General features: G+C 35.9%; 1 protein-coding gene across 4 annotated transcripts; it reads left to right on the plus strand.

The window, feature by feature from the left end:
* The first annotated feature begins 18 nt into the window (after positions 1 to 18).
* On the plus strand, positions 19 to 26,696 carry LOC122296893 (DNA-directed RNA polymerase III subunit RPC5). 4 transcript variants are annotated; one of them, XM_043106691.1, is made up of 14 exons: positions 19 to 571; positions 685 to 753; positions 843 to 950; positions 3,660 to 3,728; positions 8,630 to 8,794; positions 10,723 to 10,770; positions 11,640 to 11,746; positions 12,115 to 12,186; positions 20,038 to 20,089; positions 21,058 to 21,686; positions 22,647 to 22,856; positions 24,478 to 24,598; positions 25,416 to 25,596; positions 26,255 to 26,696. In XM_043106691.1, the coding sequence occupies exons 1-13, from the start codon at positions 203 to 205 to the stop codon at positions 25,485 to 25,487; spliced, it is 2,091 nt and encodes a 696-aa protein (XP_042962625.1). In that variant the 5' UTR covers positions 19 to 202; the 3' UTR covers positions 25,488 to 25,596; positions 26,255 to 26,696. The 4 variants fall into 4 exon arrangements, with proteins under 4 accessions (XP_042962625.1, XP_042962636.1, XP_042962632.1 ...); XM_043106702.1 differs by having other exon boundaries at positions 21,061 to 21,686; XM_043106698.1 differs by lacking the exon at positions 26,255 to 26,696 and adding an exon at positions 26,019 to 26,240.
* Positions 26,697 to 27,531: the final 835 nt, after the last annotated feature.

Raw genomic sequence — 27,531 nt, forward strand, 5'->3', positions numbered from 1 at the left:
ACTGCGTGAGTGCTTTGTAAGATGTAAAAAAAAAAAACTGCATGAGTGCTTGTGAAAACGGAGCTTTACCGGGGGCGCGTCTCAACAAACCCTACTCTGTTCATTCCTTGAACCTCACTGGTTGCCGGAGCGACTGCTACTCACGTATTCGTCCCGATAGAGAGAGAGTCGGGGGGACAAACGGAGATTTCGACTTTCCAGCATGGAACTGGACGACATCGACGCGCCGAACCAGGTTCTGTCTCGGACTTCAAGATTTGCGCCGAAATCCAAGCTCAAATCGAAACCGAACTCCCAACCTGAGCCTCGAGAGTCCGTACCGAAGGCTGAGCCCCGGGAATTCGGTGCCGCAATTCCGAATAAAAAGGAAGATGCGGAAGCAACGACAGCAATGGCCGAAGCCGAAACCGCCTCGGCTTCGGTTTCGGCTTCTAATGGCGATGTGAAAATGGAGGACGAAACCCTGTCGGAAGCCAAGGAAGAATCGATGGAAGATGATGCCATGGAGGAAGACGCAGTAGTCCGCGAAATCGACGTCTTCTTCAATACCCCCATGGATGACGACACGAAGGTCGGCCTACTATTGCAAATTTCTTTTAACACTTCTCACCTTTTATTTTCCACTTATTCTCAAACACTCATTTGTGTCTGTGGGTGTTTTATTTTTGTAACACTTGTTTTCAGCTATATGTTTTGCAATATCCTCTGAGACCGTCCTGGCGGCCATACGATTTGGATGATCGTTGTGAAGAGGTGCGTAGTTTCGGATGAATCCAGCGCATTACATTTTTTTTGTTTGTAATGCAGCGTGGAGTTATGAGTTTTGCGTCTGTGTTCTGTAGGTTAGGGTGAAACCTTCCAGTGATCAAATGGAAGTAGATTTGGCTCTGGATGTGGATTCCAAGAATTTTGACCAAGATTTCGGCAACAGGCTGAAGTTGACGAAGCAGGTTCATTTCTTACCCCGATTATGAATAAAGAACCTATTTACGCATGGTGTTGTTTACATAGTGAAAGTATTAAGATAATAATGATGTGATCATTTGTGATAGAGCTTCTAACCGCATGAATTGGATGGTAATTCGAAGGGAGATATATTGGTTGGTCTTTCACGGGCAAAATAAAATGTTTTAGGGTGCGCATACTGTTTTATTTTAAATTGCATCATGTAATATGGGCAGAAAAATGAAGAGAATCTGCATTGTTATTTGTAATATTTGTACTTATAAAAAAAAATGTAATAGGGTATTCTAATTAAAATTTTGGTTTGTTTTGAAATTGGTTAATTTGTGATGTAAAATTAAAATGCAGAAACCCATATGGAAATTATGAAACTTGATGTTGGGCTATCACTCGAAGTTAATGACTATTAGTTCTAGGTTAGGCTAGCCTTTTTTCTAATTTTTTTTCCCCGGGTGGATTGTTTGGGGTTGCAAATGGGTACTACTAGCTTACACTCTCACGATGTCTGTATTTGTGACATGTTCTCTTCTAATTTTTTTGTGCGTGTAAGAGGGGAATCGAAATGAAGGAGAGGGGAAACGGAGCTAGGGGGTATCGAAGAGGTGACAGTGGATGTTGACATGGTGGGGGAGTCTCAATATGGGAATGCTTCCTATTAGATCTCAGGAAGTTGCCCAATTGGCGAGGCTGTGTGCTGTAAAATTGGCACTTCTGTGAACTTTTTGGGCTGACCATGAGCAGCCGCTGAGACTAGCTACTATGTTCTTGATTATTGGGGCCATTCTCCTGTCTGTTGTTAGACTAGCTACATGTTCTCTTCTACTTAGTGTTAGAGTACAAAGTATGCATTTATAAATTAAAGTGAACAGCTGTAGTCAGTGATTTATGAATTATAGACAGTGGAGGAAAGTTCCATATTATGGCCTTAAAAAAAGATATCTTTTTGAAACCTTTTTGGGGACAAACTTTTGTATGCTAAGAAAATATAGATTTTTTAAGGGCATGATTGGACACTATGAGAATTCTCAAACTTCTTAAAACTTCTCATAATTTCATTCCCAAACATCACTCAACCACAACATTTTACAATTTCAATTTTTTAACCTTTTCGTTTAATCATTACCTAATTATCATTCAAACACAAAAAGCAATACAACTTTTACGAAACTTCAAAACACAATACAAAAATCAATAATACTTTTACAAACTTCGCAACAAAAATAATGGTAAAAAAAATATATTCTAATAGTTTTTTAACTTTATAATATTTTTATTCAACTTTTTCTCTCTCATTTCCCAAAATCCAATAAAACATCTTCACTCAAACAATTTCACTATTATTCACAAAATTCTGAGATAATCAAGCATCCAAACATGCCCTAAAAGATTTGGGGCTTTTGAGTTTTAGCAATTTTTAAGTGTGTGCATTTAAAATTTTGAGAGACATCATGAGCTTTTTCTTAGATTTTTCAGGGTTAAGGGAGTTTTTTTTTTTTTTTTTTTTTAAAGGGTGAAGCCCCCTTGCCCCATTCCCTATAATGGTTAGAATATGTGAGATGATTATAAGGGTTTCGGTTTAAGTTGTTCTATTTTCTTTTTAAAGAAATGTGTCTCGGTGATGTGTTGTACAAGACATTAATTTGGTCTATGAGGAAAGGTTCTACATATCCATTCCATTGTAACTTGATATTGATGTGTTAAAGAATTTTTTTTTTTCCTGTTAAAGTTGATAACAGTGATATGAATGGTTTAATGGCCCAATCTACTTTTCAATTAGAATGGCCAATAAAAAATGATTCAAACAGACTTAAGGCTGGTCTCCCGTTGAACCAGTCTAGCCCTCTTTTTTTCATATAGGTGGATATTTCATGCTCTTGTTTTCTTAATCATGAAGCATGTTTAGGTGATCATACTCATATTGGACTTATTGACCTGGTGGTTTGGCAAATAGTAGGCCAGGAGAATAATGATGGCGATTTAGGCATAAGTCTCCTAGGTATACAGATAACCTATTCTCCCCGAATTTTGAAGCGTGATGCAAACACTATTAGTTTTGGTGCCATACTTCTTTATCTATTGTTTTGCACTTTTATCCAATCTGGAAATGGTTTTCTACTTTAAGAACAATGTTTCTATCTCAAATTTAAGCTGATTGGGATGTGTTCCTTGTTCCTTCAATTTATTCCAGTATTGTTGGTCCACTGCTTTTGGAACTTGATTGTGATAGAATTTTGTTTAGTTTCTTGTATCACTAGAACATCACTCCTAGGTGTTGCTCTTGTATACGACCCATGTACTTGGGCTTTTGCCTATTCTTATGATCAATAAAATTTTATTTACTGATAAAAAAAGTTCTTGTTGTCTTATACCAAGAGGGGGAATTGTGAAGGCATTGCATGGACCCAACATGAGATGTTTACTAGGTAAAATATTTTTAGGGAGCAATTGTTGAAATTTTAACTAGTCCTTTTGGTGTATGGTGCAAATGTGGCTAGTGTGGCTAATATGTCCCTAAGTTGTGATATCAATTTTATCTCATACATGGTTATTATACTCGTTTATTTCATTTGCTTGAAAACCACATCTGTTTGGGGGGTTTGATTTATTATAACCTTGATTTCGTTCTTTCTAACTTGTTCTATGCATAAAATAGTATATGGTGTAACTTGAATTCATGCTTCTTGGTTTTCCTTTAGACTTTGTCATCATCATGGAAGGTACCTCACACGACTGGCCATGCTATTGGTGTTTTGATAGGTAATAAGGTACTCTCTCTCTCTCTCTCTCTCTCTCTCTCTCTCTCTCTCTCTCTCTCTCATATAAGAATTTAGTAAATGGCATTGTATTTAGGGAATTTTTGCTTTTAATTTATTGTTTCGAGTTGCGACATTTCCTATTGGCAACTATGGTGCTAAAATATGCTCGACATACCTCTTGTAGGAGGTAAGTTTATGTGGTCCAACAATTGAGATCCACTGACATGGTCCATGATTGATGAAAAACCTTTTGCGCATGTAACGTCCTAATAGAAAGTCCAAACCATATTGCCTATACTCCAAAATGACTAGTCAATAATATAATTGGAGCCCTATTGGAACCTTATAAAAAGCAATAACTTATCCTTCCCAAGCAATGCGAGATTCCATACACCACCTACCTTTATACTTATCATATGGGGTATCATAGCGTAATTGGGTAGCCTTGTTCGCAGATGTTACTTAGATGAGGCTCTTAGATTATTTTTAGACTAATTTCTTTTATTTCTTTGATTGTGATGATTATTTTTGGAGTAATGGTTGTTCATGTTCAAAAACATGTGGGTGAAATTTGAGGAATTTGTTAGAAGTTGTAATGTTGGTGGTTGTCATATGATTTCCATGGGTCTTCTAGCTTCCATATGGCCTGTAAATTGAATGTTGTGAAGGTAGATTTCAGGAAATGGAATGAGGCTGTTTGACCATGTTGGGAACTAGAAACAACTCCTTATGGATGAGCCATGGGAGATTGATGTTCTTGAAGAAGATAGTGCCATAACCAAGCATGAGGTTGAGAAGGTCTTAGAACTTTAATGAGTTGGAGCAATCATCATTGTAGAGGAGGTGAGTTGGAGACTAAATTTGAGGGATTTGTAGCTAGAACTGGGTTAATTTTTTTGATTGGTAAACAAATTTTTATTGATCAAAAGAGTAGGCAAGAGCCCAAGTATACGAGAAATATACAAGAGCAATGCCTAAGCGTGTTAGTTTAGTGATACAAGGAATTCATGGAAGGTCATGCCAAATCAATTATAATCAACCAATGGAGTAAAGTATTGAAAAATAATCAACCAATCAAAACTTCTGTCATTCCTCTCTCTCCAAATGCACTACCATAGGCATATTGAGACCATATTTCATATTGATGCAATTTGAGAGTTGTCCTGAATGCCTCTCAAAGAAGCTAGGAGGTCACTTACCCTTCTCGGCATCACCCAAGCTAGTTCCAACTGAGCGAAGACTTCATTCCACAAATTCATGACAATCTTTCAATGAAGTGGTAGACAGACTCTCTGCTCTTCTTGCACATACAATACCAATCCATGACTATGATTTGACGTTTCCTCAAGTTGTCTAGTGTGAGAATCTTCCCCAAAGAAGCCATACATTCTTTAATGAGACCAAATTGTGGCCCATTTCACCAAGTGGAATTTAAACTTGAAATTTATCCCCCTTCCCCAACCCACATAAGCAATCATGTTGGTGAGCCACTTTGGTGGGGAGTAGAAATAATGAGAGGAAATAAGTTGGCAAATTGGAAAGAGTAATTTTATTAGGGTCACCCTACCATCTTTGGATAAATACATCCTCTTCCAACTAGCTAATTTCATCTCCATTTTTTCTAGGACATCATCCCAAATAGACTTGATTTGAACGTAGCACCCAATGGGAGGCCAAGATATTTCATGGGCAATTGAGATAGCTTGCATCCCAAAATGGACGCCATTCTCTCCACATTGGGAACATTCCCGGCTAACACTACTTCTAATTTGACCAAGTTCACCTTCAACCTTGATGCAGCTTCAAAGCATAATAGGAGAGCCCTCAAGGCTCAAATTTGATCATGGCTGGCCCCACAAAAGATTAAAGTATCATTAGTGAATAATAGATGAGATATGTTGAGCAAGCTAGTAATTGCCTCCTCCACTAAGAATCCAAATATGAACCACCCACCCTCCACGACACTTGAAATCATCTTATTGAAGCTTCCATCACAAAAAGAGATAAGGGTCACCTTGTCTCAATCCTCATGAGCTTTTAAAGAAGCCTTTTGGTATGCCATTCAAGCTGTATAGATACAATGATGGATCCATGTACGCCATTTGTACCAAATCCAAATCTCTTGAGCATGTAAAGTAAAAATCTCAAGTTGACATGATCATATGTTTTTCCCATATCTAGCTTGCACAAAAATTTTTTTTTGACTTGAGTCTACCATCCAAACATTCGTTGGCAATAAGTACTGAGTTGAGGATTTGCCTACATTTGACAAAGCATTTTGAGGCTTTGATTTGACTTCTTCAACACCTTGCTCAACCTATTCACCAATACTTTGGAGAGAATTTTGTACAACCTGCTCACCAAGGTAATGGGACGGTAATTTTTTACCTCTACAACAATAGGCTTTTTTGGCGTGAGTGCTATAAAAGTTGCATTTAGGCTTTTTTCAAACCTTCCATTTTCATGAAATTCATGGAAGACAACCATGATGTCCTCTTTAAGCACTTCCCAACATATTTGAATAAAGGTCATAGAGAAGCCATCTGGACTTGGAGCTTTGTCACCCGCCATTCTTTTTAATACTTCCCAGCAGGTCGGATAATTAAGTGGACATATTCAGCAGTTCTATACCAATATGTACTCTAAAAATTTCAGTTGGAGGAGGCCTAAGTTTGATGGTATTGGTTTTGAATCTACCAGTGTTGAGGAAGCCAAAGTTCCAGAGGTGGCGTAAGCATTGAATGGTGATAAGGCCTCAGGTCTGGATGGGTTTATTTTGTCACTCTTTTAAGTCTTGTTGGGAGGTATGCATAGCAAGTTTCATAACTATCTTTCATGAGTTCTGTGCACTAGGCAAGATTGAGGGGAGCCTATTGTTGGTGAAAGCACTAGGCGGACTCAAACGCAAACAGTGTCTAGAGCCTAGGCAGAAAGTGCAAAGCGAAGTGGGCCTAATTTTAGTAAAGTGCTTATTTGTAGAATTAATGTATGATACCAAAAGATCCACAAAATACAATAAAAAAAAGGTTTGAAAAGCAGGATGGAACATATTTACGCAACATGAAAATCAAGTAATTAACTAATTACATAAATTACTAATGTAATCAACTTTGGTGTGGTCTACCACCACGGGGTGGCTGCCGGTGGTCTCCCCTCCTACAAACCACTATTTTTTTTCTTATTTTTTAAAAAAGAAATTATTAAAATTTATTTTTTAATTTTAATTTTGAATTTTGAAAATAAGAAAAAGTAGTTTGATATGTGGCAAGTTCATAGGGTGACATGTGTCATCTGTTAACTGAGATAGACCGAAAATGTGATGGAGGGATCTAATCCAAAAATTTTAAAGGAGTTAATCCAAAAAAAGGGGACATGAGGCAAATCTCAAATGGCCAAAAGCACAAGGTGGTTTATGACTAAATTTCCCTAAAATTAAAGTACATGGTTGAATAAGAATATGTGTAAAGTTCAATAATTATAGGTATTGACTTCTATGCTCGACATAAACAGTCAATTATCAATCCATCTAGAATGCCAAGTTGGACTATTATATGGAGTTCATAGCATATACTTCACATATGACGACATTTGTTGCCATGGTACCTAAATGATCTTCAATATCAACAAAATACTTTAAGAATATTTGTTTAAATCATCTTGTAGGTCTTGAAATGATATTTTATACTATTTTTTTTTTTTAAATTACAGAAGTGTGCCTTTTGTGCTTTAAGCTCACACAAAAGCCCCAAAAAGCGCATTTAAAAAAAGTTTGCTTTTGTAAATGCGCTTTGCTTTTGATAAGCAAAGCACTTTGTGCTTAAGTCACTTTTACCAACACTTGGAGAGCCTTAATGCTACATTTATCGCTCGTCCCTAAGATAACCGAGTATATGGATGTTAGGAATTTCCGCCCTATCAGTTTAATGGGCAGTGTATACAAAATTATTTCTGAAGTCCTTGCCAGTAGACTCAATAGGTTGAAAACGATGCTGGATGAGGCTATTTGTAGGACACAAAATGCTTTCATCAAGGGCCATCAGATATAGACCAAGTCTTTATTGCCATTGAATTCCTTGATAGCAAAGTCAGACTGAGAGCACCAGGTGTGTTATGTAAATTGGATCTTGAAAAGGCGTATGATAAGGCTAATTAGGGTTTATTGATGTTTCATCTCCACCACTAACAATGTTCTTAATGTTTTGAAAAGGTTTCTGGCTGAAAATTAATTTGGCCAAATTAACAATGTCCCAATTGGAGTAGTGGATGAGATTGGAGGATTGGTTGGGTATCCTGGGATTTATGGTGTCTTCTCTACCTATGAAGTATTTAATCCCCTTGGTGGCTCCATTCAAGCCCAGATCCATTTGAATTATATTATTGAGAAAAAGTATCTCTAGCTAGTTGGATGGAAGTGGCTGTATTTATTGAAGGGCGGTTGGATCACTCTAATTAAGTCTACTCTCTTCAATTAGCCAACTTGCTGCTTGTCTCTCTTCCCTATTTCTATTGTTGTAGCTCATTGTCTTGAGAAACATGTGGCATTTATTGATATTCTTGTATGTATTTGAAGGCAGTTACTCATGTTTTTAGGCCAGTCAGCACTTCATTCCATGATTTTAATTGCTAGCATGGGGATGATATCTCTGTTAAAAGTTGTATGCAATTTCAAAGAAACCATTTGATGAAAAAGAGTTTCTAATTTTCATTGGTAGATTAATATTCCTGCCTGTTTTAATGTGTGTTTGCTTTATTTAGAGAGAACAGATGCAACGTTTGAGAAAATCTGTATCATTCCCTGTCAACTCTTTTCCCCCATGATTGGCTCTATCCTCTCTTTTCCTATCTCTCAAGGTCCTAATCAATTCTATTGACCATTTAAAGACGTTTTGAATTCTTTTTTTGTTGTGCAGTTGCACCTGAATATAATTCATACAGTTGTGCAGCTCCGACCATCATTGGAACATCTGAGGTCTGGTGGCTCAAAAAGGAAGAACAATGTTGCAGGGGATGGAGAAGTTACAGTTAAATTGGAAGAATCTGCTGAAGGAAGATCTGTTAGTCCATCTAAGAAGCAGGTATTTTTGTTCTGGACTCTATGCTACAGAACTGTAACACCCCTTCTCGTAGGTCATGAATGGTACGTACATTCATAACATAATGCCCGGTAAAGAGATTCGAAGTTCTGAAAATACCTCATTTATTGAATCGTCAAACTAACTTAGCTTAACAGTCTTTCATAACATAAAACTGAAACATAATGAAAAGGCATAAACTAGGTCTATGTGGTGATCACTATTCAAATATTTTAATCATAGACTAAATCCTTGTGGAAATGACACTTATTCCAGTCTAAGTCTCTGAAATTAATCAACTCCTGGCCCTCCAGCTCTCTGTCCACGCCATCAACATCTTGGACGTTAAAACATGAAAACAGGAAAACAAATGAGTCAAAGACTCAATAATAGCACATCATAATGTAAACTTAATAGCTTAACATTAGCCTTAATTTAGAAAACTTTGATGTATCGTAACATATGCGGAATTAACAAAATTGGAATTTCATGTAACATGATGTATGAGCGACTGACGCCATGCATTTCCTATCAATCATACATGACTTGTTCATCTTGTCTTTCACTTATTTAGTGGCCATCATTACATGTTTGCATTGGTCCAATTGTTGTTGATCATATATACATATTGTAACATGAGGTGAACCACGCTTAGGTCCGTGGCACCTTGTAACATATCATATCATGTAGTGATACACGTTTGGGTCCGTGTTATCACTTAAAATAGGGTGAACCACGCTTGGGTCCGTGGTACCGCACATCATAACTTGTGGTGGAACATGCTTGGGTCCGTGTCACCTCAAAACATCATAACTTCCATGTGGTGGACCACACTCAAGTTTGTGGCTTGCACATCCACCCATAACATATGGCCAATTTAAAGTTTGCTTGTTATTCATGTGTTTTCTTACAAGCTTCCAAAATGCATGTGAACATATCATCGAAATGCATAGAGATTCATGAAAAGGGGCTAACCTTGAACTGGCTCGTAGCGTAGCATAGGTTACGGTAAACCTCACATTTTCATGCAAAAACAGTATAATTTACGGCGCACGTAAAGTTATAATCATGCTACTTACCTCTTAGCACTACTTCTTGGTTCCTACTTTGTAGCTCATTACCTATATGAGGTACTAGATGTTACTAACTTTCTAGAAAACATGGTGTAGCATTCTACCCACTTGAACACATCATGAACTTTAATCTAATAAAATATTCAGCTATATACTGAATTCATTAAATACTAATATCATATAGCCATTAAAACCATAATATCATATCTAGTTCTTCAAATATAATTTAGTAGGGAAATATATATTATCTATTCTATAAAATAACGGTGTAAATAATAATTTCATAAAATAGGTATAATAATACTATAGGCAACCCCAAGGGTTAGCCCAAGTGGTAAAGGCCTTGGTGTTGGGGTATCACTCCCTTAAGGTCCAAGGTTCAACATTTCATGTAAGGGAAACTTCTAAGGGTGTGGTGCACGGGATTGGGGTTTACTTTGCAAGGGTGGGTCCAAAGGGCCCTGCCTTGGATAGGTTCCCCAACATAAAAAATAAATAAATAATACTATAGGTTATAAGTTTCAATCCCTTAAACATTTTCTGAAAGAATAGGTTCATGGGTTATATGTTTATTCAATTAAACCAAGCCCATATAAATTAATGCTATATAAGTTTTTGTATCTAGTTTATATGCTGACACGACTTCTGTGATAAGAGATCCGGAATAGCAGTAATTATCAATGCTTTAATATATTTTATTGCTCACTAGCTGTTCTAGTAACCTTTTTTGGTGGGGTGGACTCCATTTCTTGAATAGAATGTTATTGCATACCGAGTTGTATTTATGCTTATATGCCCCTCTGCCCAGATTTTAATTCTTGTCTATTCATTTATCACTTCTTCTTTTTATTAATTCAGAACAAGCGGATAGAGCCTTCAACTGAGGAGAAAACCAATTATGAAGAGGTATAATAGTTGACCTTGGGATATAACAGTTGATATTTGGTAGTTTAATTTTTGGCTTAGAATGAAGACTAATTAGTTGCTAATTGTTTTTCCTGCTCCCTCCCCTCACACCAGGGCTTTTGTTTTTTACAAAAAATCTAGAGTATCATTGTTGCCTATTTTTTCACCCTTCATCAAAAAGAAACTGTGCAACTCTAGATGCTTTCTTATATAATGTTTTCACTAGTTGACTGGTTAAATATTTATTATCTTCTATATTTACTTATCAGAAAAAAGATGACTAGTTAAATACAAAAGTATCAGTATATATATAGCTTTGAACCCACACTTGGTCAATCTAAAGACATGGAAGAGTTCATGTTTTAGTGTCAATGGCTTAAATTTTTGTCAGATCATATGCTTTGACCTTTCAAGTTGTTTGTTTGCCATGTACATAGAAGTTTTTCCCGCTGCGTTTTGCTTATTCAGTTTCTTTCTATTTCTATTGAATTAATCTTGTGATGATAGCATGTTAATCAGAAGCAAGTGTTTTTCTGATTGATTTTGTTATTGTGATTCATGTGTTTCTGTTTCTCATATGGAACCATGACAATCATATGTTTTACATTGGACTCGGCTACCTTGTGTCATGGCAACCAACAAGCAGCCGAACTCAATTTATTTTATTTGACTGTATCTGTTTGCTTTATTTAGTCCATTGTAGGATATTGTAGCTAGTCATCTTTCTCTTCATATTTTTATGGTCGAAGAGCTGCCTGCATTATTGGAGTTCTTTCACTCTTCTGGTTACATGTATACTGCAAGTCTGCAAACTGAGCATTAGCTGGAGTCATCACCTGAAAACTTTGTTCTTTTCTTTTCTTTTTCAGCCTTGGGTTCCTCTCAAGTACCATGGCCCAAAGAGTGATTTCTCTGCCAGATATTTACAAAGAATGGTGCAACAAAATAGCTCTCCTATACAATTTACAATGAATCCGTATGGCTTTTATTTTCTTAGTGATACATATCATCTATGTTAGCTTTTGTTTTTGGTCCCTGGGAGGCTCACTGAGCTCATGGGCACAATGGGAGGTAACCTCTCATTTTCTTCAACCCTTAAACACTCTTTTTTTCGTGTTGGTGGGGCTACCAGATCTGTTTGTAAAAGTTCAAGAGATTTCACTAGCTGAGCTAACTAAAATGTGATAATATTATCTTTGTCATAATTATTTATCAAAAAGTCTCGCCAGTATTTTACACTCACTCTATTGAAAGCAGGTTTATTTATTTATTTATTTTATAAGTAACTCTATTGAAAGCAGTTATGCTAATCATTTTATGTTATATTATAATTTCTGTTTGAAGGCACGATTATGTTGACTCCTTGTGTCCCGGGGCATCTAACAACAACATCAAACCAAAAACTACTTCAAAAAGGTATAGCATCCTCATCATCTAGTTTCTTAGTTATAAAAAAACCTAGTTCCTTCTTGCTCATATTGAGGAAATCTAGGTGTATGTATCTCAATTTGATTTGTCCTTTTGGATGGTTTGCTATATGCTGCATTGATGTTAGTATTTATCTTCAAAGTTTTAATTTGTTGGGTTTATATTAAGGTAGGCATTAGTTAATTCTGGAAAACGTAATAATATGTTGTGTGATGAATGGTTTGGTGGCTTGTTGTGTGATCTTTATATTCATGCAAGTATTTAAGGAAAAAACTAGGATAGGGTCAAAGTAAATAATCTTTCTTCACCTCATTCTTCTCTGTGAAATTTTCCATTTGCTTTTAGTTGCATCTTTTAGATGTAACTGCTTCTAAATTAGTTAACACATTGGATGTGCAATTCGAATCACAATTTGAAGCTTTGTTGTTTTGTTGCCCTCTCTGTGAACGACTGGAATTTAACATGAAGAATATCTCATGTAGTCATCTGAATTTGTATAAATTGGCAAAATTGCTCTCAATAAGATAGTGAAATAAAATGTTCCTTTTGACTCTTCATCTTCTTCACTTCTGCACATTTGCTTTTCCACAACTTCCCTAATTATGTCCTATGTCACCCAAATGAGTGGGTTGCTTAGCTACCCTAGCTTCAAATTATGGCTCATGCCATCCATGTGCAACATAGGCCTAATCTATGAGCTACAAATTCATCAAGGTAATGTTTGGTTATAAGATGGAAGGTCAGATTGCCTCCGTCTATTAAAGGACCAAGGGATGAATGATACTAGAGAGAGATATACACTTGTAGAAGGGCAAAGAATATACAAATAACATTGGAGGAAGATAGCAGAGAGAGATCTACATTTGTAGGAAACAATAGGAAGGTTACTGTATTGTGCACAAAGTTTCGGAGCTTATGTAATATCTAGGAAGTGTGTTATACGATTCTTTTGTAATCACAAACCTCATCTTGAGGTTGAGAATGAATCAATGAAAAGGTTTTAACTGCCTGGGGGTATTGTAATTCCAGTCAACTATTCTACATCACTTTGCAATTTGGCTTATATAAAATACTTTAGGACCAATTACATGACTAGTACACTAATGAAGATAATGAGTGCTATTCTTGGTTGACTTGGGGAGATGGAACAAGGGGCTTAGACAATTGTTGAATCTTAGGACTTTTTGGATTTGTATTGAATATCATGAGAAAACCAAATGTTGGTTTGTTTGTGCCATAGTTGGTGAAGTTGGTAATTGGCCGACTATCTAGGTCACAGGAATCTGAAACCGCCATCTTCTCTTATTGACAGATAGATGTCACTGTTAGAATTTAGATGCAAGGTTACGGTAGATTTTGCACGTTTTTATGTTTAGTGCTTTATTGGAGAGGTAAGTTATCTATACTTAGTTCTACACTCATTGTTGCTATTTTTTCAATGGACAATCACGGAGGTTGTGGTCAAGGAACATGGTGAAATTCTTGATTGTGTGAGTCATTCTTCACAAGTAAGCGTCATTTGTTTATGAAGATTGCAAACTAATACTGAAACTTGTTCAGTTGTATAAGAAATTGCATGTAATCATTTTATTACGAGAAATTTTTAGGTTATAAGATAGGTCAATGGGGAGGGTGGAGTTCAAATGTAGTAAATGGGTCATTTGGCATTGGGGTATTTTTTTTTCAAAAGTAAACAACCACTATTTACATGGATCAGTAAAATCTCTTTTACCTATAAAAAAAAAAAAGTAAACAATCATATTGATATGAATAGGCATGGCTTAAGTACACAAGATGGTATACAAAAGGTCACCTATTTAGAGAGAGGAAATAGAAACAAGAAATTTGTGAAAATCGAGGCCACAAAAATCAACAGCTGTGGCCCAAAGAAAGAGAGTGCTAACAAAAATTATCTAAGTTCTTCTAGTGAGCGCTCATTGTCTTCAAATGTCCAGTCATTTCACTCCATCCGTAGGCACCACATGATACAAATCGGGACCATTTTCTACATCCCTGAGATTTGTGGGAGACCTTGTAGATTTATCCAGCTGGTCATGAGCTCTGTCACTCTGGCAGGCATAACCCAAGCTAACTCCATTCTATTAAACACTTGATTCCATAATGTTCCTGCAACCTCATGATGCAACAGTACATGATCCACAATTTCACCATTTTTCCTACACAAACAGTACCAATCTACTATGATCACCTTATGTGTCCGTAGATTATCCGTTGTCAAGATTTTATGCTGCTGTCCGTACAAAAAATGCCGCTTTGGGAGGCAGGTGCCTTGTTTCTCCATCTTTCTCCATGGGAATTGTGTATTCTATGGTTGTGCAAGAGACTTATAAAAAGAACGCACCGAGAATATACCTTTACTAGTGGGTATCCACCACATCTTGTCTGCTCCTTGGGTTCTCGTCATCATGGTGTATAGAAGACCAAAGAACTCCTCAATGCTGCCAACTTCCCAATCTTGGGCAACTCTAGTGAAATTCACGTTCCGTTGGACTAGTTCCCCAATAACTCCATGCAATTAGCCATTGAGGCATCTTTCTTACCTGCAATCCTAAAAACTGATGGGAATGTATCCTTTAGGGCTTGATCTCCACACTGCAGGTCGGTCTAGAATTTTATTCTAGATCCATTGCCCAACACCAATCTAGTATGCCGATTAAAGATCCCCCACCCTCTGACCTCATGAACCTCCCTAGCAACCCACCCCCCCCCCCCCCCCCCCCCCCCCCTTTTCCACATGCTTCCATATTTGCAATCAATCATTGACTTCCATAGGGCTTCTGGTTCCGTATTATATCTCCACAACCACTTTCCAAGCAAGACTCAATTGAAAATCCTCAAATTTATAATACCCAACCCACTCTAAGAGACTGGAGAATATACCTTATCCCACTTGACTAGATGATACATGAATTCTTCTCCTATCCCACTCCAAAGAAAATCACGATATGGCTTCTCAATATGGTTCGCCACAGTTGCTGGAATTGGGAATACATATAAAAAATACGTTGGTAGATTAGAATGAGTACTTTTGATAGGGGTGATCCTACCACCTTTCGAGAGATATAATCTCTTCCAACCTGCCAATCAGTGTTCAATCTTTTCCACCACTGTATCCCAAATTAATATAGATCTTACAGCTGCCCCTAAAGGAAGACCAAGTTAATTCATGGGAAGAGAGGGAACCTTGCATCCAAGGATACTAGCCAGCTGCAGGATGTTACGAACATTGCCCACTGGCACCAATTCTGATTTGTCAAAGTTCACTTTCAACCAGGATGCTGCTTTAAAACAAAGTAATAATGCCTTCAATGTTCGAATTTGGTTTTGTTCTGCCTCACAAAAAATCAGTGTATTATTTGCAAGCAATAAATGAGATAGGTTAATAGTGCCCTTATTAGGATTACCCACCGAGAATCCCTCGATAAAGCCACTGTTCACCAAGGCTAGAATCATTTTGTTAAGTGCCTCCATGACAAGAACAAATAGGAGTGGGGACAAGTGATCTCCTTGTATTAGGCCTCGAGAGCTATTAAAGAAATCATTTGGGGCTACCATTCACCAATACTGAAAACCTCTCCGTTGAAATACACCATCTAATCCATGAGCACCATTTCTCTCCAAAACTGCACCTCCCAAGCACAGAGTAAGAACTCCTAATTAACATGATCATACGCCTTCTCCATATCTAATTTGCATAGGATTCCCAGCTGGCTAGATTTTAGCCTACTGTCTAGGCATTTATTAGCAATGAGGATTGTAACAAAAGCATTTTGGGGTTTTGTAATGATCCTCCCCAAAACCTCTCCTAGGCGATTGGCAAGCACATTATAAATAATCTTATATATCCCATATACAAGGCTAATGGGCCGGTAATCCCTCACCTTCCAGGCCCCAATCTTCTTAAGAACGAGGGCTATAAATGTGGCGTTGAGGCTTTCTCAAATTTCCTGATTGAAAAGAATTCTTGGAACACTTTCATTAAATCCGCCTTCACCACATCCCAACAAGTTTGAAAAAATCCCATGGAAAAGCCATCGAGGCCAGGTGCTTTATCTTTAACCATTCTCCTTACCACGCTGTGGACCTCCAGCTCCTCAAAGGGCCATTCCAGCCATGAAACCTGCTGTGGATCAATGGACTCAAAGGCTAGTCCATCGAGTTTTGGCTGCCATCCCACTTGTTCAGAAAGTAAGTGTCCAAAAAATCCCACAACTTGCTCCCTAATCATAGGAGCCTCCATACAGTCCACTCCATCTGTTTTCAGCATCTCAATGGTGTTAGTTCTCCTATGGGAGTTGGTCTCTCTGTGAGAACTTTATTCCTTGATCTCCTTTCAGCCATAAAGCTCTTGATTTTTGACGCTAAGAGATCTCCTCCAATAACACAACCCTTTATAATTTTGCTTTTAACTCAGCCTTCCAAGATGCTTTCTCCATAGAAAGAGCCAGCCCTCCTCTCTACCTCCTGAAGCTCCTCTAGCATGGACTTTTTATGGTCTCCTACATCACCAAATGATTGAGTATTCTTTAGCTTTAAATAATTTTTTAGAGCTTTCAATTTTCCTGCAAAAATGAAGCTAGGGGTGCCATTAATCTGATAAGAATCCCACCATTGCCTAACCCTTTCCACAAAACTTTCAGTTTTCAGCCACATATTTTCGAACTTAAAATACTGACGTCCTCCTTGAATACCTCCACAATCTAGTAATAATGGGAAATGATTCGAACATAGATTAGGCAGCCTCTTTTGAAAAAGCTCTGGATAATGAGTTTCCAACTCTGATAATACTAAAAATCTGTCCAATCTAGACCATGTATGATTATTGGACCATGTATAAGCACCACCCATGAGAGGAATATCCATCAAACCCAAGTAAAAAATACACTCCGAAAATTCTATCATTGCCGGTTGTAATCTGCTGTCACCAGAGCGTTCACCAGGAAACCTTTTAACATTAAAATCACCACCTATGCACCATGGTAAATTCCACCAGCTATAAATTCCAGCATGTACTTCCCATAACATTCTTCTACTGCTGACCATATTCGGCCTATAAATACTAGCAAAAGCCCATAAATAATTATCATCAACATTCCTAAAGGAACATGCCACATATAATTATCATCATCATTGACCATATAAAATGTTAAATAATATATGCTATCAATAATAATATATCATAAATCATATGTTAATTTATGTCATTATATGTAGACACATTCATATATACTTTACTATTTACACTCAATTAAAGTAATACCAAGTAGGTAATTTTTTTTTTTAATTACCTAAGTTGCAAGTAAGCATAAATAATCTATATACAATGAAATTATTTGATATTCATTAACCATATATAAAATGTAGGACCTTATTAATAATTATGCATACTAAAGAGTAAAGTCTAAGTTAGTAAGTAGTAACTATCAACATCATAAATATAATTATAGTGAAATATTTTTTTAATGAGTTAGTTACATAATCCATATTAATAATTCACTTAATTTTAATTTTAGTAATGGAAATTATTTCTTTATTAATTTATTTGCAAAAAAAAAAAGACGAAACAAAAAAACTGGGGCGGGGTGATCAGTCCGGTCTGGTCTGAGAAAATGATGGAGCAAAAACGATTTATACCCATAATTATTATTATTATTATTACTACTACTACTACATATATAGGGTTAGGCAAATGGGTGAAACCCGGGCGCGGCCAAGGCCTAGCTTGGCACCCATCCTCTGACATTTCAAATGGGTGGATTAAAGCTGTCTGCCTGTTGTATGAGGGCGGATACCCCCCCCCCCCCAAATATATATTTTTAAATAATCTTTTATATGATATTTTATAATTTTTAAAAGTACTATATAAATTGAAAAGAAGTAATTATATGATTTTCTTCTAGCCTAATTATTTATGCTTAGATTATATAAAATATTTTAAGGTTAAGAATTCTAAGATAGGGTATTAACTATTAATTATTGATAATACGCATACTACTAACATTATTAATTTATTTTACTTATTTAAAGCACTTATAATTCACTTTTTTTTTTTTTTCATTTTATATAAAGTTTGTCAAAAACTTGGGGGAAAAAAAAGAGAGAGAAAAGGACCTAGACCAGAACACCCTGACAAGACCAATTGGACCAAACCAAAGCGGTCCGGTCAAGACTTTTGGTGGACCAAAAAAATGGGTCCGGTCCAAAATTCAAGTGCTGTCTCTTGTATACTTCATGTGTACTCAAGTTCGCCATCTACGTTTCTAACCTCATTTACTTATCAAGAAAAGAAATCGGCCAGTTAGGTTGAGTGTTGCCGTATACCAAATCGAACCATCAATTATTACTTTTGACAATTAACTGGTTTGAGTTTTGCCTTCTACCATAATAGTTAAGATACTTGTGCATGTCCAATAAAAGCAAAAAAAAGTTAGAGAGAGAGAGAGAGAGACAGAGAGAGAGTGGATAATCTTGTCCTAGTTTTCCTCTATCTTGTAGCTCCGACCATCTGGGCACCTAGCTTTCTTGGAAAGGCTTATTTAGATGCCCAAAGAGTTGTTTCTAAAACCCCTAAAAAAAATCCCGTCCGTATTCAACTCTCATCATCTCTGATCATGACTCTATTGTCTTTCCTCTTTCTCTCCTTCTTTTGCAAAATATGCTGACAATCTCTTTTAGAAGTTTCAGGTGTCTTATTTTTTTATATACATCCTTGATCCTCCAATCTCTTATTTGTTGTAGAAATTCTATATTTTCTCTATTACCCCAGTTATTCAGTTAGAAGTTGGCAGAAAAGCTTTGTTTAAGAAGTTTTTAAAGTATTTTTTTTAAATGAGAGTTATGGAGTGTATTTTAAAAAATAGTAAATTGTGTGTATATATGCTTTGGTAATTAAGATTTTGTTTTAAAATTGGGTATTGCTTTGATTAATTGTGTTAGCTAGTTTTGAATAGAGGCTACGCATATTGTGGAATTGATGGGAGGGGAGGTGGAAGGGAGGAAGAAATGATTTATTTGGTGACGATGGTAATTTCAGTAACAATAGTGGTGTTGATTCGGAAGCAACAGGTTTCGATCAAAGTTGGGGCTCAGGCACTGTTCTATCCAGCTTTACTCTTCAATATTGCTAGGAATAAGATTTAGGTCGAGTTTAAGTGGTGTCCAGCAAATCTATTGGTTGAAAAATAATTCTCAAGGAAAGATTCTAAAGGGGACTGTAGGTTTGAGTAGATGGAGAGCCCTTTGCTTGACCAAGAATCAACTTTCTGGTAAGGTCTCGGATGGCATTGGGAGTCATTTCCTGTTGAGTTCCATTGATTTTGTAAAACTATGCTTCCATTTTGGAAGTATCTAAAGACCTCTCTCTCTGTGTGCCCCCCCCCCCCCCCCCCCCCCCCCCCCCCCCTTTCTTTGCTTTTCTTGGACATTTGTGAGCATCTTAGTGATCTGATGTGTAAAACTGTAAATTAAGGCAGTCAAAATAAAAATTTAGGGATCGATTTTAGAGATGAAAAATCAGGTTAGTCTCTTTTCAATTTTCTTTTATATTAAGCATGTTAAGCTGCCTAATGTTTGTTATCCAGATGTCTCCCTTTGTATATGCTGTGCCCCACTGTTCATAACCATAATACAGAAATTATTTAATTTATTTATTTACTTATTAATGTGGTTTTATATAAATTCTTGTGTATGTTTTGTTAGATGTGTTTATTGTTTTGCTATGCCTATGGAAACAGCAGCACTTACAGTATCTTTTTTCTTGTTGAAGTTTAATATTTTTTCCCCATAGAATTTCACAAATGTTAATGGATAATGTTTCAGGTTTATGCTCTCACTGCCTTTGGAAGAACGTATTAAGAAACTGCTGTGTGAGGTTTGTTGCAGCTTAACATTATATGCATAATTTTGCAAGGATATGGTCATGGCTCTTGAAAAAATTCTGTGGTGCCTGTATATGTGTGCATTTGTGTATACAAGAGCACTTATGTATGTGTGTGGGCTTGGAGATTTCCAGTTGGTTGGTTTTCTAAATAAATATTGAATCCGCTTATCTTCCATCTTTTCAACTAACTTTAATTTACTGCACGTTTCTTTTTGAGTTCATTGTTTATTCAATAAACGGCTATACAACAAAATTTAAGCTTGCATATCAGCCAGTCTATAATATCAACCAGTATATAAGATCATGTGATCTTTCTGGTACAATCCATGCTCTTATGTAAGGCATCATGCCCTTGTTCACTTTTAATTGTCGTCTTGTCATTGGTGGAAGGCTTATTGCATTTTTACTCATTGTGGGGTCTATGGTTTGAACCTAGGGTAGAACTTTGTAGCTTGTGAGTGCAAGAGCACTGACTTTGACGTTATTCTAAGGTCGGGTGTCTATTCATTTAGATTGCAAATATTTAATGTCTTCTTTTTTTTATTTCTTTTTTTTCAAATGTATTATAATGAAATAAAGTTTGTGTTCAAACCTCCTACTTTTTTCTTTTCCCAAAAAGAACAAAATGGAAGAAGCATGCGATAAAATAGTTTGCAAATTGTCTTGGTCAAAAGTATGTGTTTCCAGAGCAATTCGCCACCTCTCTGGGTGCATTCTGTTTCCGATCTTCACACTGCTTAAGTTACATTGTATATCTAGCAAGGCTCCATTAACGTGAACTTCTGGTTAAATCTTTTTCCATCTGCATTCCTTTCTAACTACGGATGTGTCATTTTTTTACTGCTTTTTTCTACAGTTCCACGCATTCTATATGTGAAGCATGGATAAGTTTACTGGCAGTGCTATTTTTAAATATTTATATTTATTTTTCCTTATGATAATTTAGGATCCTTTCCTAGCAGGGACCTCCAGTTCACCGATTCAGCTTTCTGAAACACTTTGCTTTAGATTGCTGCGATGAAGAATTTTTACAAGTCCTTCAGAAGCATGCTTTACTAGTCCAAGGTCTTTGGGCTCCTAAAAGTTCATTGCTACTTCTGGAAGATGGTGAATCATCCTTAGTTAGGGATTACTTACTTCTTTTATTTAGCGAGAATTCAACAATTTCAGAATCAGATTTGTTATCAAATATCCCAACAAATCTTAGGAAAAAAATGGAAGTCTTCCTGGATGCTTTTGCTGTCAAAAGATCTTCATTCAAATTTACTGGTTGGAAATTTAAAGAGCCTGCTGATGCTTCATTTATAAAACGCTACCCAAAAATTGTTGATGCACAAAAAGAGGTTTGGAACAGTATTGAGAAAAACTTAAAGAAGTATATTGGAGGTAAAAAAAGAGGGCCGCGCGAAAGGAATGCTGACCCAAAGCCTATAATAACTGGTACACCTGGGAAAACTGTGAACCCTACTGGAACCTTAATGAAAAATGCAATTGGAGTATCCAGTGGGAGGAAGACCATGTCTGAAGAAACTCGAGAAGCTCTACCAAAGGCCCTCACAAAAGTTTTTCTAACTCACAAGGTTTGCAGGTTAGTTTTTGGAGCTTTCATTTCTTCACAACTTACTACAGTACGAATCTCGGCACTATTTTTATTTTCAACATTAAGCTGCCTTTATGTCTTAAGATTTTCATAATTGTTGCCTAGTATCAGTTATATTGAACATAATTTTGAATGACCAACAAAAGGTCATGGCATTTTTTCTCTGCTGTATGTACCTAGACTATGATGTTACTTTTGAGTTGGTTGATTCAGCTGGAAGTGTCTAGCTGGTTTTCTGCTTAGTAACAGTTGGGCGACTAAAGGTCTGTTAGATAATTATTTTCCTTCTCTGGGACTTGTTGTGAGCTGTAAGGCAAGACACACCTGTGGTTAAGGTCTCTGCCAAATTTGATATCAAGTCATTTTTGGGGCACCGTTTTTGTTCTTCGATTTTTTTCTTGAGTTCAATTACTGTGTTAATTTACTCTTCAGGAAAGTGATGCACAGTACAACAGTTTTGGTGGCAGCTCAACCTACTTGTGCCATTTTAGTGCTTTCACTTGTAGATACTTTGGTTGTGTGATGGTGGTAGTTAACTAATTTTGGTAGTTTTAAACTGGAGTTAGATGCTGGTTTTGAGGAGCCAGGTAAACTTGCAAAAGCTGGAGTCCTTTGTATATTGTTTTCCTGACTCTGATTAATGTTTCTAAAAAATTTAACATGATTTACTTAGATAAAAAGAAAAATCAACTTGAATTTACTCTCAACTACTGTAAATGTAATTATTGTGATGTTTGAGACCATGTAAATTGTGTGAATCTTACCATTTTTTATTGGTGATATTTTTAGTTTTTTGCACCATATGCAATTTTAGTTTTTTAGTTCTTTCGATCATGGGGTAAAAATGATTAAATTTCTTTGAAATCATAATTCAATAGTAAATACTATAGTAATAATACTTATTAAAAGCGAAAGGATGGTAGAATGATAGCATCGTTTGCTTTGCAGCTTCCAGCTGATATGTCAAGGTCTGCGTCAATTGGCGATTTCTCAGTCTACTCTTCCAAAGGCCGATGCTAGAATGGTGGTTGCTGCTGCTTATGGCGTTGACGCTCCTTCAGAAGAGCTGCATGAGATTATAAACCAAGTAGCAACAAATATTCATGGTCTTTTTGTCTTAAAGTCGTCTCCAGAACACCCAGAATATGATCCATTGAGGTCATTCACAAATGCACTACTTTGTTTTCTCTTCTTCTTCTTTTTTTTCTCTTGATGAGCCACCATTGTTGGTGAAAGCTCTAGGGGCACTTGAGCACAAATGCCGTCTAGAGTCTAGGTGTATAGCTCAAGCATGCACCTGATTGATATATAAGAACAAAAAATTATTGAAATATAATAAGGTAGAAAAAGCGAGATGATAAAACTGATCAAACAAAAAAAGAGAGCGAGAAGAGTGAGAAAAGTGCCTACGTAAAGCACAAGCACACACTTTATTTTTGCTTTCGGGATGTCCTCAAAGTTTATGTGGAGTGAGATGAGACTATAATGGTTAGCAGTGTCTAGTGATTGGCAGCAACAAGCTTTGATTTGCTAGTGGGTTAGGAGTTGTGCAATTGTAGTCCAGACGAATAAGATGGTGGTTGAGAAAGGTGGTGGTTTTATGGCAGTGGATGGAGGTGATGTTTGAAGTGGTTTATAGTTGCCAATTCGGGTTATAGATTGGTAGTAATAGAAGTAACGCAGGTTGAGTATCCAAGAGTCTAGTCTCAAATAGAAGATCAAGAACATATTTTCACTTAGAGCAAGATATATACTGAGAGGATGAACAACTCACTTCCAAGAACATATGTGTGCCATTGTTATAGATTTTAATGGTCTCAACTTCCATGATTTCCTTGTATCCATTTCTAGTTCCTAGCTACGTGTAATCTCTTGTATACTTCCTGTATACTTGGAATATGCCTGTTTCAATATCAATAAAATATCTTGTTGTGAAAAAAACAATAGAACTTACACTTCCAAATAAGTCCAGATTTACACACCGAATAAAAATTGAAGTTTTAGGGGAAAAAATCACCATAATTAGGAGATTCCAGCAACTCAAACCATGTGGTCGTTAAATGCTAACATCATAGTGCCTTGGTCAACCAACAATGACCTTCAGATCCTAATGGCTTTTACTAGTGCGTGGATTGACTGCTCTGTTATTAGTGTAATTTTCTTTTCCTTGATAAGTAAACATTTACCTTTATCATACCAAGTGTAGTTGTAAGCGTTGAATTGTAAAGTTGAAAAGGTGGAGATGAGAGGAAACAAAGAGGATGTGAAAGAGGTCCTTTTTTTAATTGTCTGCTGCGCACAAGGTTTTTCACCACATATTTATATTAGGTTAATTATTGCATAATCACAATAATACCCTTAAGTTTTTAGAGTAACAAGACTTCAGACAAAACATAACGGTTCTAACAGTGGTGAATGAGATCCCACATTGGCTGGGAGGGAAAATGTTTTGCAGTTTAAAATGATTCCAAGGAGCTTTAATTGCATTCTGGACTAGTCCTATTGGAATTTGAGCCTAGGTGTCGTTTTGATTTTTCTTAGGTCATTTCAATTGTTGAAATACTTGTGAAACTGAATGGAAAAAGATGAGATTGAGCCATTTCTCTAGTTTTTCAAAATGTTTTTGAGCCCAAGGCAATGGTTTTGATGCTCATCTAGTGGAGCATTGTGAATCTAAAAATTAGTTGCAATAATAACTTCATCGTGCTCATGTATTATGCTGGTAAGAAATATTCTACTTTGTTGTTTTTCTGCTCTAAAAAATGTGTTTCCCTTGCAGGAAAGTTGTTATTGATCTTCTACGTGGAGGATCACCTGATGTAAAGCTTAAAAAGGCTAATGTATTTCAAGCTGCCAAGGAGGTTCTTAAGAGGGATATCTCCATTAATGAATATAATAAGGTCACTTGCTAATTTTCTCTCAATCGACTTTTGATGATCTTCTGCATGCTAAGAAATAGCAGTAGCAGTAGTAATGATGATAGTAATACTACTAGTATCAATAACTGCAACTACGGAACATGAATCATGCTTCTCATCATGACCATACAAAGATCAAATCCCCTGTACAGAATTCACTTTTAAATTTGATAGGAGAACTTCTGCAAGTGATGACCTAAAGATGTGAAATTTTTAAAAATTGTGCCGTAAGGCATATTACAATATGGTGATGTATAGAAGATTAAAGAGTCAGAACATGATTCTTTCAAAAAAAAAAAAAAAAAAAACGTAGTCACATCTTATAAGATTTAGCAAAGAAGCTTCTCCAAAATATTTGTTTGCTTCTTTTATTTGAACCGGGTGAACACTGGGTATAGGGCTTCTTATAACAATCTCAACAAATGCAACTTACTTTGCTCGATGAAGCTTGTTCCTCATTTCTTCTACCTCTGGTAGTGTAAGCTTTGAAGCATGTAGATATATGAAGCTATAATTTCTCGCATCATATTATAACATTCCTCGCATTTTTAAATCATCATATCACGGCATTCACACATTACTTTCATCATAGCATAGGTACATAAATAGTTAATGCACACGTTGCCATGAGAATTGTAAAATTCACTTTCAAACATGTCACTCTCACAATCCTTATTTTGCCTGTCTTGCAAACTATTCACAGTTTATTACCTTCTCATTTTCTCTCCTCTCCTTTAATTCTAGTTTCGAACACACATTGCCTTGTGAATTATAGCTAATTTTGATGGTCTTTCTTCAGGTCATGAATGATATTTGTGTTTCCAAAGGTTCTGCGTGGGTCTTGAAAAGTGGCGATGGAAATCCAACATGATTTTACCTTGTTCATTGGATTAATGACAAGCAACTTTTCAGGGTACAGAGAAAAGCAAGTTAAGAGATATGATGCTGGTCAAGCATGTTCACATGTTTTTTTTTTCCAGGTGCTTGTTCTCTGTCACGATGTATGAGGTTATACTGCTTTTTTGCTTCATGTACTCCCCAGTCCCTGCATGAAAATATTTTAGAATCATTACTGATGGACGCCAGTAGAAAGCCTTATTATTGTGCAGTTTTTTTACTGGTTTGGTTACACAAAACAAAACCAAACTATCTCATCTCCTCTCATTTTATATAATCATTACAACTTTTCAAAACTCCCACACAAAATATAATAAACCATTCAACATTTTCGAATTCCAAAACAAAAATTATATTAAAAAATTATATTATAACAATATTTTATTCAACTTTCAATAAAACATCTCATCTCATTTTATCTAAACTGCGTAATCAGATGAGACCTTAATGTTTCTGGTGATTTGGTCTGTGCTTTTGATAGAATTTTTATTTTATTTTTTTCCAGGTAAACTTTTGATAGAATTTGAAAAAAGATAAGTATGGGATACAGCAATATAACTGCCTAAACGCATCCTGGAATTTTCTATTAACTAGTATATACAGCTTTTGGAAATCATAACGTGATGAGATAGAAGTTTGGCATGCATTCGATTTAGGATTGAAGGATTGTCATTGTTGCCCCTTTTTCATGTATCTGTTCCTGCATTCATAAGATTGCTGACAATAATCTTCCTCCCGCAGTTTGCTACAATTTTGGTCCTATGAAGGATCCCAAAGATTGGCTGCCAATATGATAGAGAACGAGTTCTTAACCTTTTTGTTGACAACGATAGAATATGATGGTAGAGGAGTCTTTTGTTCTTCAAACTTTGATACTTGTAGTAAAATATAATAAATAGCTAGTAATCCATCAGAAAGTGGTCGTATTTAGTATCATTGATTGTGCTCTACGGGTCTTGGCTACGTGTTTGTTCATATGTGAAGAAAAAAAAGAGAGGATATTTGCAGTATTAGTGTGTGTAAGTTCTGTGTATTTTAAAAAAAAAAAGTAGATGAATTTAGAGCTCACATGAAAAAATATTTTTTTAATAGTAGACTTCTTGCTTTTAAAAAAGTGTGTGCCTTGCACACTCTAGCACAATGTATTTAGAATTACTCAAAAAAAGGAAAGTTCATTGTTAAAGTAATAAGGCAATAATTATATGTTTGCAAATATTTTTTAACTATGTTTCATAATGAAACGAACTTTGAATTATTGCTACTTTTGGTTTGATACTCAACTATCCCTTTTTACAATAGTTATTTGGCCATAATTCTTTGAATTATCACTGCTTTTACGATTAGGCCTTGTTTGGTTATACAGGTTATTTCATCTCATCCAATCTTATATTATCTAATCATTATATTTTTTAAAAATTTACAGAAAATACATTTAAGCAATTTAATTTTTTCAAATTTTAAAACAAAAATAATATTAAAAAATTATATTCTAATAATATTTTATTCAATTTTTAACTTTCATTTATTTTAGTTCTAGGCCACATTTTTATTCTTTTGGAAGGGTTTAAAACTTTCTTTTTCAAGATTGTTCATATGGCCATTATCTTCGGATTTTAATTGACCATTTTTATCACCTGCTGTCTCTTTTCCTAATCCTAACCAGATGTCCCTAAATATAAAATTAATATAAAATTCTTGCTAGAGAAAGAAATCAAAACTTTTGATCTATGGTGCATGTTAATTTGTCCAAGGTGGTAGGTAAGAAACATGACAAAAAATAAGAAAGATGCCTAAAGAACATGCTATGAGAAAGCCTTAGAATCCTTTGAAGAAAGAGTTGACCGATTAATAGTGCTTAAGAAGATACGAAAATGATTCTCGCAACACCCCTTCAATTAACTCCAAAACAATAGTTATTTATCAAAAAAAAAGAAGATACGAAAATGAATAAGATAAATAAATAAAAAATTTAATTGTAAAGCCAGATTGAGAGGTGCCCTTAAAAATCATTCTCGAGT

Source organism: Carya illinoinensis, chromosome 2 (genome assembly GCF_018687715.1).
Source record: "Carya illinoinensis cultivar Pawnee chromosome 2, C.illinoinensisPawnee_v1, whole genome shotgun sequence".
Lineage (NCBI taxonomy): Eukaryota > Viridiplantae > Streptophyta > Magnoliopsida > Fagales > Juglandaceae > Carya > Carya illinoinensis.

What these genes read in the sequence shown, in the direction of transcription:
- LOC122296893 (XM_043106691.1), top strand. Translation starts at nt 203, where the DNA reads ATGGAACTGGACGACATCGACGCGCCGAACCAGGTTCTGTCTCGGACT. An exon ending in AGAAAACCAATTATGAAGAG is followed by an intron (nt 10,771 to 11,639) that starts GTATAATAGTTG and finishes TTTCTTTTTCAG; the next exon opens with CCTTGGGTTCCTCTCAAGTA. An exon ending in CCATTAATGAATATAATAAG is followed by an intron (nt 24,599 to 25,415) that starts GTCACTTGCTAA and finishes GTCTTTCTTCAG; the next exon opens with GTCATGAATGATATTTGTGT.